Genomic DNA, 18,053 nt, shown 5'->3' with positions numbered 1-18,053 from the left:
GAAAAAGCCTTTCAGGCAGAACATGTTGGTAACTGATGTTTCCAGAGCCATAACACCCTTGAGCATATTCTTCTCCGTTGTGACAGGAGCTTTGATGAGCAGCAGTCATCTCGTTCCAGCTCCACTGCTGTGTCATGTTTCTTTTAAAAAACTATATAAATTCAACAAAGAGCTCAGTGTGTGTGACTCTCACCTTGCAGGTCCCTCCGTTCTGACACTGGCCATGACAGCTGTTCATATCTGAGAGGAAAACAGGGAAAACAACATCAGGTTTGAGTCTGACAGAGGTCGGAGGAGGAGGAGGAGGAACATGCAGTGGGGCGGGACATGCAGCTGCTACAGGGAAGTGGTCGACACAACCGAACAGAGTGATCCATGCCTGAGGAAACGCAGACGCACAGGTGCAGTGAGAACATGCAGAGAAATCAAACGGCAGAAGTCAAAACTACCCCTCGAGATTTTCTCTAAAAGATTTACAGCAGTCAGTGAAAAGGAAAAGTTTAGTCTTATAGCTGAGAAGAGGAAGGCCAGGGGGTGGCAGGTAGGAAGAGGCAGGAGAAAGGAGAATTAATCCAGGGCCCAGACCCCTCGGCTAACCAGCCTGTTCCACCAGCAGTTTTTAGTTTTTATGAAAAGCCACGTTTCTGCTGTTTCCTGTCCATATTATACTGTATCCACTCAAGAGTCTCAAACATTATCCCTCCTTTCTGGGATTTTCTTTCTATAATTTGAGAGTAATGAGTACTTAAAACTTTAGCGATATTAAATATTTGAACAAGAAAATGCTATGAAAGCCACACAGGAGCTGTACAAATTGGCAAAATTATAACTTTTCCAGCCGTGATTATCTCCCTGTAGAGTCTAAGCACCAAAGACTTTCTATGATGACCAAATTATGTCTATCATCTGTTAGAATAAGATCACATTATAATTATCCAGTATTCTCTTGTATGCATCTCATATTATCTGTTTAATTACTTTTTTAAGCTGTTCAATGCTAACAAAAAAGGAAATCTTCAGAAAGACGGATAAATGAATGAACAGGAAGTGAGGTGGAGCTGGTGGAACAGAAGCCGGCCTGCGGAGAGGAGCGGCCTCGGCTCTAACGGAGCTACAGGAAGCTGGAAAGAGGCTGAAGGCTGATAATTTGCTGGATTGATACTAACTGATGTCACAGTTCTGGCCAACCCATCCACGAAAGCAGGTACAGTGATATCCACCAATCAAGTTTTTGCAAGATAAAGCATTGTGGCAAGGCCTCCCCGCGCACTCATTAACGTCTGCAAAATGAAGAGACAAGGAATGAGAGAGCTCAGCAGCTGTAGAGAAGCCCCATCACCAAGCGTAGCTTCACCTCCAGCATCACACTGAAGATACGGTCTTCTCTCAACTCGGATTCTTCTGTTTTAATTTAATCTGTAATGTTGCGTCATCTACGTGATACAACCTCCAAACATAGGTCTCCGTTACAGAAATGTTACAAAATGACTGAGCTGCAATAAGTGCAAAGGTAAGTTTTAAATGGTGAATCAGTTAAGGTACACTAATATTCAGTTTAGATATTCCAAATAAAGCCTTTTCTGAATGTAGCATTTTCCAATTATCATGTGGAATATGGCGATATTATTCAGCTTTTCTGAGCATGTTTTGTTTTTTTTAACACAGTTTGCATCACACAGTCTCTTGTTTACGCTCAGCTATGTGAGTTGTGCACAAACCAACCAAACCAACTGGGGCAGAGATGCATGGCCAAAAGAAAAGTCAACATTTGTATTTCGAAAGAGAAACACATCTACTTTTAAATACTTTGAAAGACTAAGATATCAACAGGGTTTTTTGGATAAATGCAAATATTGTTACTCCACAATGAAAGAGGAAGGCTGTTTGCACCCCTGAAAAAAATATATTCTAATGCAAAGTAGCAAAAATGGCACGAGCAGCTGCAGCCGTTCCACTTTTCCATATTTTGACATAATAAACAATATTAAACAGAGTATGCACGATTGCATGTAAGCAGGAATATTAAATTATTTTGTATTTCCTCTAAGCAGCTTAGTAGGTATATTGTAATTTTCAGAATAAGGGGTCAAAAGACTAATATTTTGTGCGTGTAAACATGGTCATTTATTACAGTGTGGAACATTTAAAGTCTGTTATCTGCAGTTTTGAGCCTTCTGTTAATGCTGCTGAATTCAGTTCCTTTACTTGATGCTAGCAGTCAGATTGCTTTCACGACTTTTATGGGTAAACGACTCGGCTGCTTTTCAAACATGTAAAATTGCCAGAACATTTACAGGGTGAAGTTCACAACTGACAGCTTTCCATCGCCCTGCTGCTCTGTCCTCGCCCCCCTCCCTCCCCCGCTCCCTCCCTCAGGGTTAATGTCTCTCTATTGCATTCCCTGAAGGCCAACCTGCAGCATTCCAAGTGGTCAGTTTCAGAGGCAGCTCTCGCCGCGCCCACCACGCCGCCGGCCGCGCTCACTATAAACCGACACAGTGCATTAATACTACTCCCAGGAGGTAAGCGGCACCTGTTGGCCTGCTGAAACTAAACACCCACACCCATTCCCAAAAACCCAACCCCGCCCCCCTTCACACCCCCACGACCCCTCCTCCTCATCCCGCTCTCTTCCAGGTACCACCCGCTCCCTGAAAGGGGAAACGCTCGGAGAATACAAGAATCCGTAACACAAACCGAAGCATTTCGGTTGCTCCCCACGCATGTTTACAGGTTATAAAGTGCTTCCTGGACGAGGTCGAAGGGGGTGAGGGCTCCGCTATGTTGGGGCGTCGGCTCACCGTAGCGTACTTACACCCCTGTTACGCCCAGTCTGGAGCCAAAGATAACCCCCCGCTGGAGTATATTCTGTCCCAAGGCTAGCAGTTGCCAGGCGGGGAGTTATTTTTAGCTTTACTCAAGTCACCTGGCTCGAGTTGCAGATGATACCCAGAGAGCCTCTCCATTAGGCGTGCATATACACAAACACACACACACACACACACACACACACACACACACTCATTTCAAATTAGTGTCCCTCCTGCAGTCATACTACTGGTTAAACAACACGGCGGGATAAACAAACACCCAGATACGCTGCAACTCTGCAAGCAAACAGGATTCCTGCAATATATTCGGACGGTGCAACACACAGAACCACACCGGCTTCATCACAGCAGCACATCACCCAACATGCAACAATGTTTTCGGAAAATGTATACATTAAAAAAACTTCTTTCCCCTCCAAAATGTAATGAATAAAATGTGAAATCAATCATCCAGTGAGACGTACCTATCTGGCAGGTCTTGCCCGTCCACTCTGGAGGACAGAGGCACTCGAAGCCGTTCTCCATGTCCATGCAGGTTCCACCCTGAGCACAGGGGCTGGAGGCACATTCATCTGTGTCTGAAATATGAAGATGTTAAAGTTGATTATCACATGAAAAACTCCAGAAATACTCCAGATGGCACAAGTGACACTGAGTGAGTTTGCATTATCAATCAGCTACTTTGGAAAGAGTCTCAACATTAGGCTGGTAAATTATCCTGTTAAGTTCTCTTCCTAACTTCTAAAATTCTGAAATGCTGTAGATTATAATATTTTTAACAGGATCTAGTTAGTGCAAACACTTTAATTTTGACAAACTTTAATATGAGAAATTCAGTATGAAGTGATTTTGAAGAAATATCACAAGTTTAAGCTTCGTTCTTGTTGCTTTCTCCCATCAAATCATTCATCAGACATGATTCATTCAAGGACTGTTGGAAATTTGAAACTCAGATGACAATGCCTATTTTTACAGTTTCTTTCTATGATGAACGGTGATTTTTTGGCAATGTTTTACATATAAAGTTAATAAATCTTAACAATATCAGATTCATGTTGTTCAAAATCACCAAATTTCCCGGAAAATAACTTGGACAGAACACCAGTGTCTTCAACGGTAGCTGGACCCAGTTTGACTCCCAAACATGACCAACAGACCACAAGGGGCTGCAGCTCTCCCTGCTGCCTCACCTTTAGCACAGGTGGGCCCGGACCAGCCCGCCGGACAGTGACACTCAAAGCCTGATGGGACTTCATGGCACGTTCCTCCGTTGGCACAGGGGTTGGACACGCAGGCATGCTCCGCTAGAGAGGAAAATCAAGGGAAAAGTAGGTATGTGTGGCATAAAAACCTGGATTTTCAGACCAGCTGCATTTTATTCAGAGACTCACCGATCTCGCAGTTCTTGCCCGAGTATCCGTCCGGACAGGCGCAGTTATACTCGTCCGGCTCCGTGTTCATACACGTGCCTCCGTTCTTACAGGGCCGGTTGGTGCCACAGTAGTTGAGATCTACACAGGAAAGAAAACTCAAATAACCCACTCTGTTTGTGTCCATGTAAAACACACAGTTAGAAAGATTGTTGTGTACAAAATTGTACCTGAGAAAAACAGCCACACACAGTAACTTGCCGTTACCGGCTCCATTTCCTTATTTTTTTCCTCTAAAAGCATTTGATTGTGGGTTACCAGGAACACAATGTAAGAATTTATTTAGAGAGAATGTAATTCATACTCTAGTCTCCTGCATGTTGACCAATCTGTGTCCTCAGGCCACTTATGTGGCGTAACACAGAGGTCTAAAGGAGCGTGCCACTCCAAATCAGAAACTTCACAATAACTCTGTTTTGCAAATCATACCGTAGTGCTTCAGACTTCTGAATGCACTTTCCTTCTCTGCAATCATTGGTTTCTATTTCATAGCATGAAATTGAAATGGCAAACTCTTGAAAATAGCTTGAGTTGTGAAATCATCACAGCGAGCATCAAGTCTGCAAACACTAGAATTGTCTTTTATACAGACAAAATACCTAAAAACTGCCTTTGACTTCACACACTGGATATCCAGAAGATAGATATGTAAAAATGTTGCAGCAGAGTGAGATCTGACCTTTGTCACAGAGAAGACCTCCCCAGTTCTTCTCACAGGCGCACTGCCAGGGCTCGTTGCAGGTGCCGTGGACACAGCCCGGATACGGCAGACACTCGTCACAGAGCGGACCCTGCCAGCCGTAGTTACACCTGCAGCACACAGGGAGGAGGGTTAGTTTTACATATATACACTGTGCACCTGGGAGGAATACAGAATACATTACCTCCCTCTTCCTTACAGCATTAACCCTTACATCCTATTCCTTTATGACTTGCTTCCTATCGTCTTTGCATCTTTTCCTGGGGGAAACCCAGAGCTTGATATAAGATGGAGAATTTTCCCCATAACGGCAAGACTAAACTTTTTTTCTTCTTCACAGGTATATTTTACCAAATGTGTTTCAGTTCTTGAAATTGAGTCATTTTGACCTTTGCCAAGGAGGTCATCTTTTCATCTTTTCATCTTTTCAGTGTGGTTTGTTTGTCTGTTTGTCAGCAGGATTGTGGTCCAATTTAGATGAAACTTGGTGGAAAGGTGTAGCAAAGCCAATGATGAACCTTATAAATTACAAGATACACTAATTATTTTTTACTTCCATTAACAATGCATCATGTTGCATTCATGTTGAGTCGGAATAATCTGAAAATTAGTTCCCGACTAGGAAGTGAGCTCCTCAAGTGGGAAAAACAACTCAGGATTTGGGTCGACATCGATCTGTTTCCTTGTAAAACACCTGCAGGAAACACTCAATGTACAAATTTTCTTTATAGTGTTGATGCTGTTTCCCCATTATGACTTAAAGCTCATAAACACACCAAAGCTGGAAGGACGACTTCCCAACTGGAGGAAGGAGGCCATCCGAGGCCTCAGTGGAGGTTTTCTGCTGTTTGATTGTTGCTTTTCTGTCAGTGAAACACTTGATACTTGTGCCACCCCTGATAACCATAAAACAGGCAGCAGAAAACAGAGTTCAGCGGGGGCAACAGTGGCTCAGCGGAGTTTTCAGTAAAATAAGTGCCTCTTATTTCACAAGCACACTGACAGTGTGTTCTTATTTCCAGCTGCAGCCGGAGGGAATATCAGGCACACAGATGCACTTAATAACGCAGGAGGAGCCGGCCGTGAAAAACAGCAATAGTTACGTAGCGATAACAAACAAGTCATTTAATACTTTTACAATGTGTGAAAAAGGAGGAGCGCTTGATGTCGGGCAGAGTGCCAGTTATATACGTCCCCTGATACACACAAAGAACGCTGTAGGTGCCAAGAAAAGAAAGAAAAAACTCATGTAAAAGGGGGAAACTTGTTGGACGGATGTTGAGTAGAAAGGTCTGGAGTGTTGATTGAGCTGCAGCTGAATTTGAGCACGATAATTAGCCGGACAGAACATCTCCATCAAGGTGAAGAACACGTGTGCTGCAGCTCCTAATCTTAGGACACACAGCGCCGGGGGACATTCCTGAACAGCGAGTGTGTGTTTGTGTTGTGTGTGTGTGTGTGTACATGTGTCCTATCATGCAGCTTACAACACTTGCAGGCATTCATGTTCACCTTTTATTGCAAGTCATTTCAGTTCTTAATGGAACCTAATTTAACCCTTTTAATTTGCATTTTTTCAGTAAAAAATTATTTATATTTAGATTCATGTCTTCTGTAGAAATCAACTTGCTACCAGAATTATATTTTTTCTGTTTCTTTAAGCAAAAAGAATAAGTCAGGAAAATTAGGCTTTTAGATGAGCTGATTTTCAATGAAAACAGGCTTCAATTTTGTGTTTTTGTAACTTTTTTACATTGAAAGCATTGCAGATAATGATTTCTGTTTTTACTCATCTCTCTGTTAGACGAATTCATCGTTTCTGCAAAAACTGCCAAAAAAGTATGTGAAATACCTCAAATACCAAGATCCCAAATGACTAGTTTTGTCCAATCATTGTAAAAAAAGAAATAAAAAGAAATAAAAAAGTGTAGTAAATCTTCATGTTGGAGCTGGAGCCAGAAAAGTGCAACATTTTTGCTTGAAAAACTATTATTATCAGCAGTATTGTACTTATTTTGTTTCACTGTTAAGAAAACAACATGTGAACCAGGCGATTACAGACAAAAATGTCTGAGGTTTTGTGTGTCATGTGTTGCGTGTCTCCTCTCGGCCTCTTCCTGTGTCGTGAGCTGCGTGGAGGTCAGACTTGGAATGAGCGGCGGGTTTGTGGAACGAGGGTTAGTCGTCTCGAAGGGGAGGCCAGCGGAGGGTTAGCTAATCTGTTGGTTTATGGCAGCACTCTGTTATTCCAAGGCCAGTGGTAACCTTGCCCCACCTGTCCTGTCATTTCTCCGTCGGGGCTATTTTAGGGAGCAACACCACCACCCCACCCCCCATCCTCCTCCACCACCACTGTCCCTCCACTGCAGCTCACAAACACTTTAAAATGGAGGCTGCTGGGTTCTGAACCTCAGTCCAGCGCTAGAATCTGTTAGAAAAAGTGACCAAAAGGAAGCTTAAATTGTTGATATTTCTGTCAGAATCTCTTAATTCTCCATGTGTCATTTAAAATAAAGCGTTTGCACTAAGCAGATCCTGTTAAAACATTAAATTCTGCTCCTCAGAGACACTGTGGAGACATGATTGATTCTGCTGAGACCAACGGTCATGTGACAAATATTCACTGAGAATCTGTTTACACAGAGCAGAGAGGAGAGGACAGGAGAGGCTGTTTACACAGAGCAGAGAGGAGAGGACAGGAGAGGCTGTTTACACAGAGCAGAGAGGAGAGGACAGGAGAGGCTGGAAACAGGACAATAATTCAATATGTTTAGCATGTGGAGAAAACTTTTTTCCTACATTCATGACACTTCTGGACACTTGGAAAAGTGTTTATATATAAATTCCATTTTATTCCAATTTTTAAAAAATCTAATTTATCAGAGAAATTCAACTTGAGTTTTTATTTTATTTATTTTTTTATAATTTATGTCATTCTAACTGTGTTATTCTGCACAAAGTCATGTTTGAGTTGTTCCCATTCTAGCCATGATTGTGTTGATTCCATAGAGCTGCAGGATTTATAGATTTATGTAGATTTTATGTATTGCAGTGAAATACAAGGCCACAGTGAGTAAAATGTAAGAAGAGCCAAAAACACCCTGCCACTGTTTGTTAGGGTTCAGAGGGATCATAAAAATGCACCAGTACAAAGATCTGGTTATATTAAATCATGCAAAACAAGTTCTGTTTCATGCACAATTTGTAAGCTGAAACGTCTTTAACTGCATGCACGACCACAGCGACTTTAATCTGCTGTGGCTCGATGAGTGAAGCCCAGTTATGTGCATGTGTGTGTGTGTGTGTGTGACAGAGCTGTGTATTGTTTACTACAGTATGTGGTGTTGTCCGGCACTGCGGTTGGCGGCAGTGCCCTGCACACTGTCAGCCTGCTGCAGCGGTGGCAGCGTGGACAGTCTGTCTGGCTGCAGTGTGGGAGAGCAGGGAAATGGTTTGGAGCAGCCACAGGCCAAAGGGTGGCATTACCCACAAGCCCCGTCGCCGGCCTGCTGCCGTCCCATCAATGGAAGGGGCCGCGGTGGCCAGCCGGAGCCCAAAATATCCCGCCTGCCCACAAACCCCCGCTCAGACAAACCACACCCAGAGGACGGGCCGGTGGGCAGGGGTAGAGGGGCCTGTCTGTGTGTGTGTGTGTGTGTGTGTGTGTGTGTGTGTGTCTGAATTATTTACAGGCGAGCCTCGCGCCCAAATCCAGCGGACGGACTTAGCCCGCTGTTGCCTAGCTACATGTTTAGTAGTGTCACATGAGGGAGCGTAGGTTGTGAATGCGCTGTGTGTAAGAAACAAGATACCAAACACACATTTTTAGTTTTCCTCTGCCAGGCTGGTTCTTTTTCTCACTGCTTTTCTCTTTATTTAACCCTTTAGTGTCTGTTTCTTCTCCTCTCTTTCACTTTCTCTGACATCACATTCGGCCAGATGTGTTCATTATCTGCCACATTGTGTGCCTAAAGGATAACTCAACTCAAGTCTTACTTTTGTAGTTTGGGACTATCGGCTCTGACATCTTGTTATATTTGGATAAAAACAAGTCGAGTTGTCTGACAAAATAATCTTTCCTTCAGGTCCACTTAATGAGTTTTTCTGGAGCTTTCAACACACTTACATCCACTGCCAGAGACAGACTTAAGTTACATGATGACAGCTTAAAAAAACAGTAAGTAGACTTTGAACAAAGATTATTTTTGCAGTTTAACAATTTTAAGCTTCAGTTTTTCATGATTGAAGCGCTTGTCACACATTATTTGTTTAGAGAATGATACTTTCTGTTTTAACAGTTTCTGGCTATTATACATGCTGTAATTTTAGTAATTTTTTGACCTGTCAGCGGTTTGTGTTGTCGATGAAATTTATTTTTTTTATGACTGTGTATAATCCATAATGAATGATTAAATCAGTTTGAATGTGGCCTGACCTTATACCCTTTAGGAACGAGTATTGTGATTAATTCATTTGCATTTTGTTTTCACATTCTTGTAGTGTGATGTGTTTTCAAGAAGTTATGATTTAATGCCTCTGTGCTTTGATGGATGTTTTTATTCCTGTTTCTCAACAGTGTGTGTGTGTGTGTGTGTGTGTGTGTGTGTGTGCCACTGATTGCGATGAGGCTCCAAATCACATGTTGAGGCACATTCCAGGGTGTTCCTCTCTCTTCCAATCCTCCGGCCATTTTCAATGAAAAATGTCAGCTTCATTTTCTTTTTTACGAGATCTTAACTAAATCAAACCTGCCTCAGTATAAATCCCCCGCCCCCTCCCCTCTGCTCCTGTATCCAAATACTTGTCACTGTATGCGTCAGTGTGTGTGTGTGTGTGTGTGTGTGTGTGTGGACAGTTTGGCTTTTTAAAGCTCTCGTGCTCCACTGTGTCTAAATGTACAGTTCAGTTCCACATGTAATCAAATCTGAATTTCTCTCCGCTGCTCCTCAATCTGCTGTGCAGTCATATTACATTATGTGTGTAACTGGACTGTCCTCATCATGATACAATATCATATCGATACTTTAGACAACGATACGATATTTGCAGATAGCACAAAGTCTGCCACGATACGACTGGCACTCAGGCTGCAACTATGCCTCATTAATTACCAGTAATGTTCATAATCAGTTATTTACTCACACTAGCGAAGATAATCATTCACAGTAAAGTGCAACATTACAAGCTGTCAGTCTCCAGACTGCTTTGCTTTGATTATTATGATGAATATTATCCATTTAAACCTGATATATTCACCTTCAGACCAGAGTTAGAGTTTAGAATAAGTGTTTTTCTACTCTTGAATATTAGAGTTTACCCCCCTCACTGCACCTCTCTCTCTCTCTCTCTCTCTCTCTCTCTCTGCATCCCTGCCTGCAGCTCTCTGGGTGGAAAGAGGCGAGTGCCAGCCATAACAAGGCCCTCCATAGGAAGAGGTGATGTGGGCTGCAGACATCAGAGAGGGTGAGGGGGGCGAGGGGGGCACTGTGCCTCTCTGCCGCTGCTAGAGGAGGAAATACAGCAGGCCTGTATGTGTGTGTGTGTGTGTGTGTGTGTGTGTTTGTGTGTGTGTGTGCGGGCAGGAGCAGGCCAGCTTTAGAACAGGAAGCAGAACAATGGCTTCTGGATCAGAGTGGAGCTGAGGGAAGGGGGGCGCTTCACAGAACTGGGATGGGGGGTTAGACTGCTTGGTATGTTATCAACAACAACCCCCCCCCCCCACCGGCACCCTCCCCCCCGCCTCATCACCTTGCTGTGTCCCAACCTCATTAAACTGTTTCCATCCAAACAGGAGCACAGTCTGCGTCACCTGAGAGACAAACTGTGAGCTGAAAACAAAGTGGAACAAACAAACAAACAACAACAACAAAAGAAGGCGACTCACTTGCACTCCCCCGGGGCGCTGCACGTCCCGTGCTGCAGACTGCATCCCTGCTTGCAGATGGCTTTTGGGGAGAGGGAAGAGACAGTGACTTAGTGTTAGTTTCATAAAATCTGTAACGGAAACATTGATTGATTTAATCAGCATTTAAAAACTAATCATCAAACTCTTTTAAAGTTCTCGTCTTGTTTTGCAGGTGGTCAAACCATTAAAATTTCCTCTCATTTCATTCTCGTTTCCTGTGTTTTCTTGTTTGTGAGAAGGCAGAGAATCTGTGCTGCGCTAACAATGGATGGCAGAGTCGCTGTTTGGAAAATCGAAGGTGTCTCCAGCAGTTTCCAAACATTCTTTGAATTCTTGCAAAGTGACACTTGACATGAACTTCAATGAACTGCCAAACGTTTTCCCAAAAGGGCAGCGAGGACGTAAGAGCTGGGAAAGCTTCATGCATGTGATCACAGACTTCTAAAACCTGTGGATCATTGGACATTTATTTGAACTCTCTAACCCTTTTCTGAGCTGTCCATGTCCACCTGACAGTACTGTTAGTTAACCAGGGAACTGAAAAATAAATGGAGATAATAAAAGACAAGTAGAAAAAAACATGAATATAGTTTTTGATTTATTACCCGATGAGGAACTGAAGCTGTTTTATCCATCTTTGCTGTCTTCAAAGCCACCAGACTCCTTTGACGAAACCAGTAATTTTACCTTGCAGAACACAGGAGTTGCTGGTCTTCAGCTGCATGAATCAGTTAGTCAGTTTGTGTTATTATGTGACTTTGGTGTCTTAGATGGTTAATTTTGATACACAGAAGTCACACAATAACACAAACTAACTAACTGATTGAGGCAGCTTCAGATCAGCAACTCCTGTGTCCTGCAAGGTAGTCTGGTGGCTTTGAAGAGAGCATAGAACAGCTACATTGAAACAGATTTTTTAAGGTGATTAAAACCGTTTTGCAGAAAGTGAGGAGCTGTACAGTACGAACACCATCACACCCTGCCCTGTGTGTTGCTGCATGTGTTTACACAATGATTTGTCTCCTCTGTACCTGTTTTGCAGTCCGGCCCCGTCCAGCCCTCCATGCAGCCTCTGTTCCCCTGCTGGTCGCAGACATAGTGGCCAAAGTAGTCATCACGGGGACGGCAGACTTTGTTGCACTTGCCGCCGTAGTAGTTTTCGTCGCAGCGGACCCGGATGGTGTACTCGAGGGTGGCGATCAGGCTCTTATACTCCACCGTCTGCTTCTCCTCCCCGGGGTTGATCATCCCTTTGTGGATGCTGCGTTCAATCAGCAGCTCCTCATCTGGACAAAAGACCAACAAATCGATGTTAATGCACTGAGAGACTTAGTGAACAGTCAATGTAGTTCTTTTTCAGCACTAAAAACACTCAACGGGTCAAGTATGCGGGTCAGGTAGATAGGAAAGATCTAAACAACAAGAATTCTGAATGACATTCCTCGGAGCAGGGCTGATTCCGGTTATGGGATTTGACCCAACAACCCGGTGTTTCAGTGAGATAAGACGGTCCACGAGGCTTCGTAGAATGCCTGTTGTTAGCGCACATCAGAGGGAAGGTGTGACCTCTGTTCCACCAAGAATGTGGAAGAAGAAAAAAGAGAAGAGGAAAAAGGGGGAAGAATAGGAAAACGGAGCGAGCACAAACAGAGGGTGTAGGAGCGAGGCCTGCGAGGGCTTGATAACCCAAACGCTTTTTCACTTTTCCTGCTCGCTGAAATGCTTTTCTGTACCCCCTCCTCCACTCCTCCACTCCCCCCCCCCCCCCCCCCCCTCTCAGGATATCCAGCCCCGACTCCATCGGAGCCAGGCCGGAAATAATAAGAGACGCGGAACAGACGAGGAAGGGCGACATAGGAAAGACCCTTTAGCTTGTTCTCAAGGAACAGAAGAACCGTGACCCAGCAGGCTGTGCTGCTGCGGCCCGCGGCGCAGCGTGTGACCTGGACAAGACGGAGCGCGAGCGAAGAGCTCATCCTCACTGCTCCAAAACACCAACACACAGCTACAGATAATGGCTCAAATCCACCGAGAATAACAACAGTATAAGGTACGATTTGACAACCAGGTCTGACTTCTTCATGACAAATCACTGATGTCTTCTGAAACCACATCAGTGTGTCATGAGCTGAGATAAACAGCTCAGTTTTTAGCTTTTTAGACAAGTTTTTCATTGGATTTTTGGAGTAAAAAGTAAGAGCTGGCCTAATTTTCTCAACCTATAAATGAACAGGGATTGGGATTGTATTGTGTAAAACAATTTTTTTTCCATAAGAGGGAGAATATGTAATTTCCTCTTTTAAAACTTCACAGTTTTACTTTAATGTATGGTCTCAATCTCAATCAAAAAAGCAACAAAAATTGGATTGTTTGATGTCGTGGCGTAGCGTGGGATCATGGTGCTGATGAAAATGTATCTGACGTGACTAAGGCAGAAATTATGTTCACGGACGAGTTAATGTATTAAAGTTATAATGAAAAGACCCACAACAAATGTTAACTTGCAAACTTATGAGTCATGAGATGAGTCAACTACCCAGAGCTGAATTTATTTGTAGCTTGTTGAACGCTATAATAACTTTATGATGTTACCGTACGCTTTAGCTTGGTGGCTGGCCTGAGCATCGCCGTATCAATAAATTACATCTCTACTGGATTACTGTGTTGAAGAATGGCAGCTATTTTATTAAAAATGTGCTATGTGGCAAAGAAAATGCTGCATTACTGGTGATTCCTGTTGGAGAAGCTGGAGATGAGACACCTTTGAGATGCAACTGTTACCTTGAATAAAATGACAGATTTCTCCGTTGAAAACATTTTGGATAATGTAAGATATCGGTTCAGTCGTTTTTAGACATTTTGATACAGAAAAGTTACATATTATATCTTTAAGCTTAACATCTAGACGAAGTGTTTCAAAATAAAGTCAATGAGTTCAGAAATAAACCTTAAAAATCTGATTTATTTCTTTAATCACTGCATTTTCCAGCAGTCCTGATCATTTTTTTTAACCACAATTATTTTTATTTGTTCTATTTTATTGTTTCTGACATCTGAAGTTTAAATGTTAAAACTGTGTAAAATTTAACACCCATCTGATTTTATAATCTAATATCATGCTCCTGAGTTTGCCTGTGTAGAAAGAGAATCCATTCCCACTCTGTCCTGATTCACTGAGTCTCTGTGCGAGCTAACACACTGCCACAGATTTCAGTCCCACACCCACCACCTGAAACACCCCGGCACTCACTCACTGCTGTTCATCTCCAGCAATTAGATATAAAAATATAGACCAATCATGAGCTCTCTCCGTGCTGGAGGAGACGCGCTAAGAGAGGCCGTTGTTACTAGGGAGAGCAGCAGAGAGTGGGCCATATAAAAACCGGCTTATATAAACAACGAGGGGCTTCAGATCTGAGCAGCTGATCCAGTCGAGAGCAGCATGATTGTCTGTGTGAAGAGAAGATTCAGTTTAGGAACAAAAGCCTGACTGAGAGTTTTTTAGCTGCGTGTAACTGGAGTGTTTTGTGTTCGGGGGCTGTGGCTCTTTGCTGTGACCTTTGACCTCTTTACAGCTTGTTGCTTGTCACCGTGGTGATCTTTGAACTGCAGTCAGGGCTGCGTTCACACGGCCAGTTAGAGAGCTTCAGTTCATTCTGTGTTCTTCACCTGACATCTGACGGTTTTAGTGAAAAAGTACATTGACAATTTTTCTACACAATCAACACAAAGGTCCTGATTTATAGGTTTTCAGAAATACATGCACTTACTTACAAATACCTGTTTTTATTCCCGAAAAGAAACCAAAGTTGAAGAATTTTAAATGTTGTCTCAAACTCAAGCAGCCATACAAGAACTTTGCCAAAAAAAATTATGTAAAATTTATTTTTTAGTTGTCAGTTGCCTTTTGGAAGTTGCCAGCTTTCAATACTACAAAAAAAAATGTTTTATTTTACCAAAAAAATACTTTTTAAAATCATTCTACCTGCCTGTGTTTTACTCAGTTACTCAAATAATAATTTGATCCTTAAAACAACAAAAATGTTAAATATGCATCACACAAACAATGTCAAAACATTTGAAAAACTGAAAAAAACTGAAAAAAAAAGGTTTTCTGTCTAATGACGTGTATCCACTGCCTGGTGCGGCTCTGCTTGACTCAGTTTTGGTAAAAAAAATGATTTTTTTTGTTTCTCTCTGCAGATAGGACCTGCAGCATCCTCAGCTGTTTTCTGTAGCAGCACCACGTAAAATGAGTGTGACATCATATTAAATGTGACCCTCACTGAATCCTTTCAACGTTAACCAAATAATAGGAACGTGCTCACTTTGTCTGTTGTCCAGGGAAGTTTTGTGGGCTGCAATTTTTTGAAACGTGCATTGTGGGAATTTAAAAAATTTCTTAATAACTGGCGTTTGTGCAGGATTTCCCATATTGCTCTAGTGGCGATTCTCCAACCAATCAGTGCTCTGTAGTGTTTTAACTCCACCTTCTTGTGGACCGAGGTGGAACCAAAAAATTATCAGGTACTGTCCAGAAACAGAAATGAGTGAGTAGAGTCGAGCCAAGTTGTATGAGCCGGAGTTGAAAGTATCTCTTTAATAAAAAATCTTGGGTGCAGATAATAAACGGAACATCTGGAATGATAAACAGCGTTTCAGTGATGATAACCTGGTTGTAAAGCAGTTATTTTGTTCTGTTTGCTTCCACCAGATGGTTCAGTGCACCAACAAACTTTTACAGCTATTCGTTGTTTTCGTACGGCTGCTATAATAAACCAGTTTATCATAAATGTTTATCAGAGGAGATAAAAGCGTCAGAGATGACCAGCAGGTCCTCTCCTCTCCTCTCCTCTCTCTGAGGATTCGTCTCAACCTGCTTGCTGCCTCGGCTGGGTGGAGTTAAAATTATAAGGCACCAGAAATTGCACTTAATCTGCTTTCAAATGTCTGTCCTGTGATTGCCAAAACTCTATAATGGATTTTTTTATTGCTGCATACAGCTTGGCACCCACTTCAGTAAAAATGCAAATTGCCTCGTTTTGATTGCTTGCATCAGTCTTGATCATTATAGGAGCAGGGTTCCACTTTACTTTTCCGATTCTATACAGATTTAAGTTGTTAGTGTGTGGTGAAGAGGCATAAATCAGCATCTGACACGGCTGGGCTGGTGATGTGCAGTTTACTTGTCAATACAACAGCAGAGTTTCTGTTCCGATACCTCATCTGAAACTGAGCTTAGTCTTTAGACAGCTGGCTGGTGGAGTATTAATAATAATAGTAATAATGATAATACATTTTATTTGGAGGCGCCTTTCTTGGCACTCAAGGACACCGTACAAAAAAGATAGAAAAGATTCAGCAATAAAATACAATAAAATACACAGAATTAATAACAATACAATACAAAAGATAGATTGGACACGGTAATTGTGATCAGAGGGAATAAGCAGTTTTAAACAGATGTGTTTTGAGTTGTGATTTGAAATGGGGGAGTGAGTCAATGTTCCTGAGTTGGGGTGGTAGTGAGTTCCAGAGGCGGGTATTGACCAAAAGTCACTCAAAAAGAAAGAAATGATGCATTTGTTGGGAACTACTTTCCACATTAAGTGCTTGACTATTTGTGGCAGCAGGACGGTGTGCTTTTTAATGCGTGTTTGGTCTTTTTTATGGGACTTGCTGACAAAAACAAAAGTAGAATATCTGTTTGAGACAAGGATTCTCTAGCTATCAGCAGTATCTGACACATGCCCAGTATCGGTTTATCTCTCTCCGCACCAGCCAACAATCCACCGACACAGAGTCAACAACAGCTCCGTCCTCTTTTCTGTTTTGTTTTGAAACAGGCGGGGGCTTCCTGAAGCACAAACAGCCTTCACAGAGCACAGGGCAGGAAACTCACGCGTCTCTTCATATTCTCACCTGGCTGTAATCCCATTATTTTACAAATATTGTCATCATTTTCTTGTTCTGCAGACGACGCTCTTTATCAGAATGTCCTGAGCTCACATAGTTAGTATGAACAGCATCATCCTCTGAGGAGGTCGAGTTTTCACCTGTTTGTTTGTCTGTTAATCAGCAGGAATATGGAAAAACTACTGACCGGATTGTCATGAAGCTTCAGGAAAAACATATTCCATATTTGATTATTTTCCACTTATTTTTTTACTGTTGGTAACATTGTGCGATAAGACATTTGTGCTGCATTCATGTGGTGTAGTAAAAAATAAATAAAAATTGCTCCTGATTGGAACAATTCCCCCTCAAGTTGGAACATCAATAAATATAAAATTTGGATCTAGATTTTTATATTTTTTACTGTAATCCAGTGCAGTCAGGAATCTACAGGAATCATTTCCTAATGAGAGAAAGTGAGTGACCAACACAAAGCAGAGTCTTTTCACTTGCAGACAGTTTTAGCATCATTTCTCATGTACACCTGAAACTAACAACCCTATTTATTTTAATTGTTTACTCTGTCAATTACTTTTCCAATGTGTTTATCAATTATTGTGCCACCAGTTCTTCAACTTGCTTGTTGTATCTGACCAACTGTCCCAGACCCACAATTCTTGGTCACAATCAGGGATGCTGCAATATACGAGTGTTGTCATCTGACAACATGTTAATAATACAGATATGATCATTTGTAAATAATCCAGAGCCTCTTAAATAATTTCTGATTGGTTCGATCTTAAACTATCAATTTATTAACTGATTAGGTGACTGACAGAAAACCTTCAGCAACATTTTGAGTAATTGTTTAACTTATTTTTTTATGGTTCCAGCTTCTTAAAGGTAAATATCTGACATTTTTCTTAGTCCACATAGTATTTTATGACTATATATCTTTAAGTTTTCGACAGAGTCAGATAAAAGAGCTTCACTACTTTCTTATATTTCTGATAAAGAAAAAACAAACCTGAGAAAAGCTATAAAATCCCCACCATCAGAAGGTGGGACCATGAGAATAACTGGTGTTTTTTCTTAATGAATAACTTAAACAATTAATTAACTGTCAGTAACTAAATTATTTTAGCCTGTCTCAGCAGACCCAGTTGAGGATCCTCTTTGTCACTACTCCTGTTTTTGCTATTTAGCGGTTTTGTTGATGAGATGTGCAGCTGCATTACGTATGAACGTGCAGTGAGAGTGAGTGTTGGCAGACTATCAGAGGGTTTTGGAAC

The 18,053-nt window shown here is 42.0% G+C and overlaps 1 protein-coding gene across 1 annotated transcript in view; it reads right to left on the bottom strand.

The window, feature by feature from the left end:
- Positions 1-18,053, bottom strand: part of LOC131988322 (protein jagged-2-like) — a 59,238-nt gene that overhangs the window by 18,508 nt on the left and 22,677 nt on the right. The window contains exons 4-11 of the mRNA XM_059353440.1: positions 11,898-12,152; positions 10,846-10,906; positions 4,941-5,071; positions 4,223-4,342; positions 4,022-4,135; positions 3,296-3,409; positions 1,167-1,280; positions 194-240 (exon numbers count right to left, since the gene is read on the bottom strand). Of these exons, the coding sequence (XP_059209423.1) occupies positions 194-240; positions 1,167-1,280; positions 3,296-3,409; positions 4,022-4,135; positions 4,223-4,342; positions 4,941-5,071; positions 10,846-10,906; positions 11,898-12,152 (956 nt within the window). The remainder of the gene's footprint in view (positions 1-193; positions 241-1,166; positions 1,281-3,295; positions 3,410-4,021; positions 4,136-4,222; positions 4,343-4,940; positions 5,072-10,845; positions 10,907-11,897; positions 12,153-18,053) is intronic.

Source organism: Centropristis striata, chromosome 16 (assembly GCF_030273125.1).
Source record: "Centropristis striata isolate RG_2023a ecotype Rhode Island chromosome 16, C.striata_1.0, whole genome shotgun sequence".
Taxonomy (NCBI): Eukaryota; Metazoa; Chordata; class Actinopteri; order Perciformes; family Serranidae; genus Centropristis; species Centropristis striata.
The sequence above is the reverse complement of the archived record's forward strand: the minus strand, read 5'-3'. Positions and strand labels throughout refer to the sequence as shown.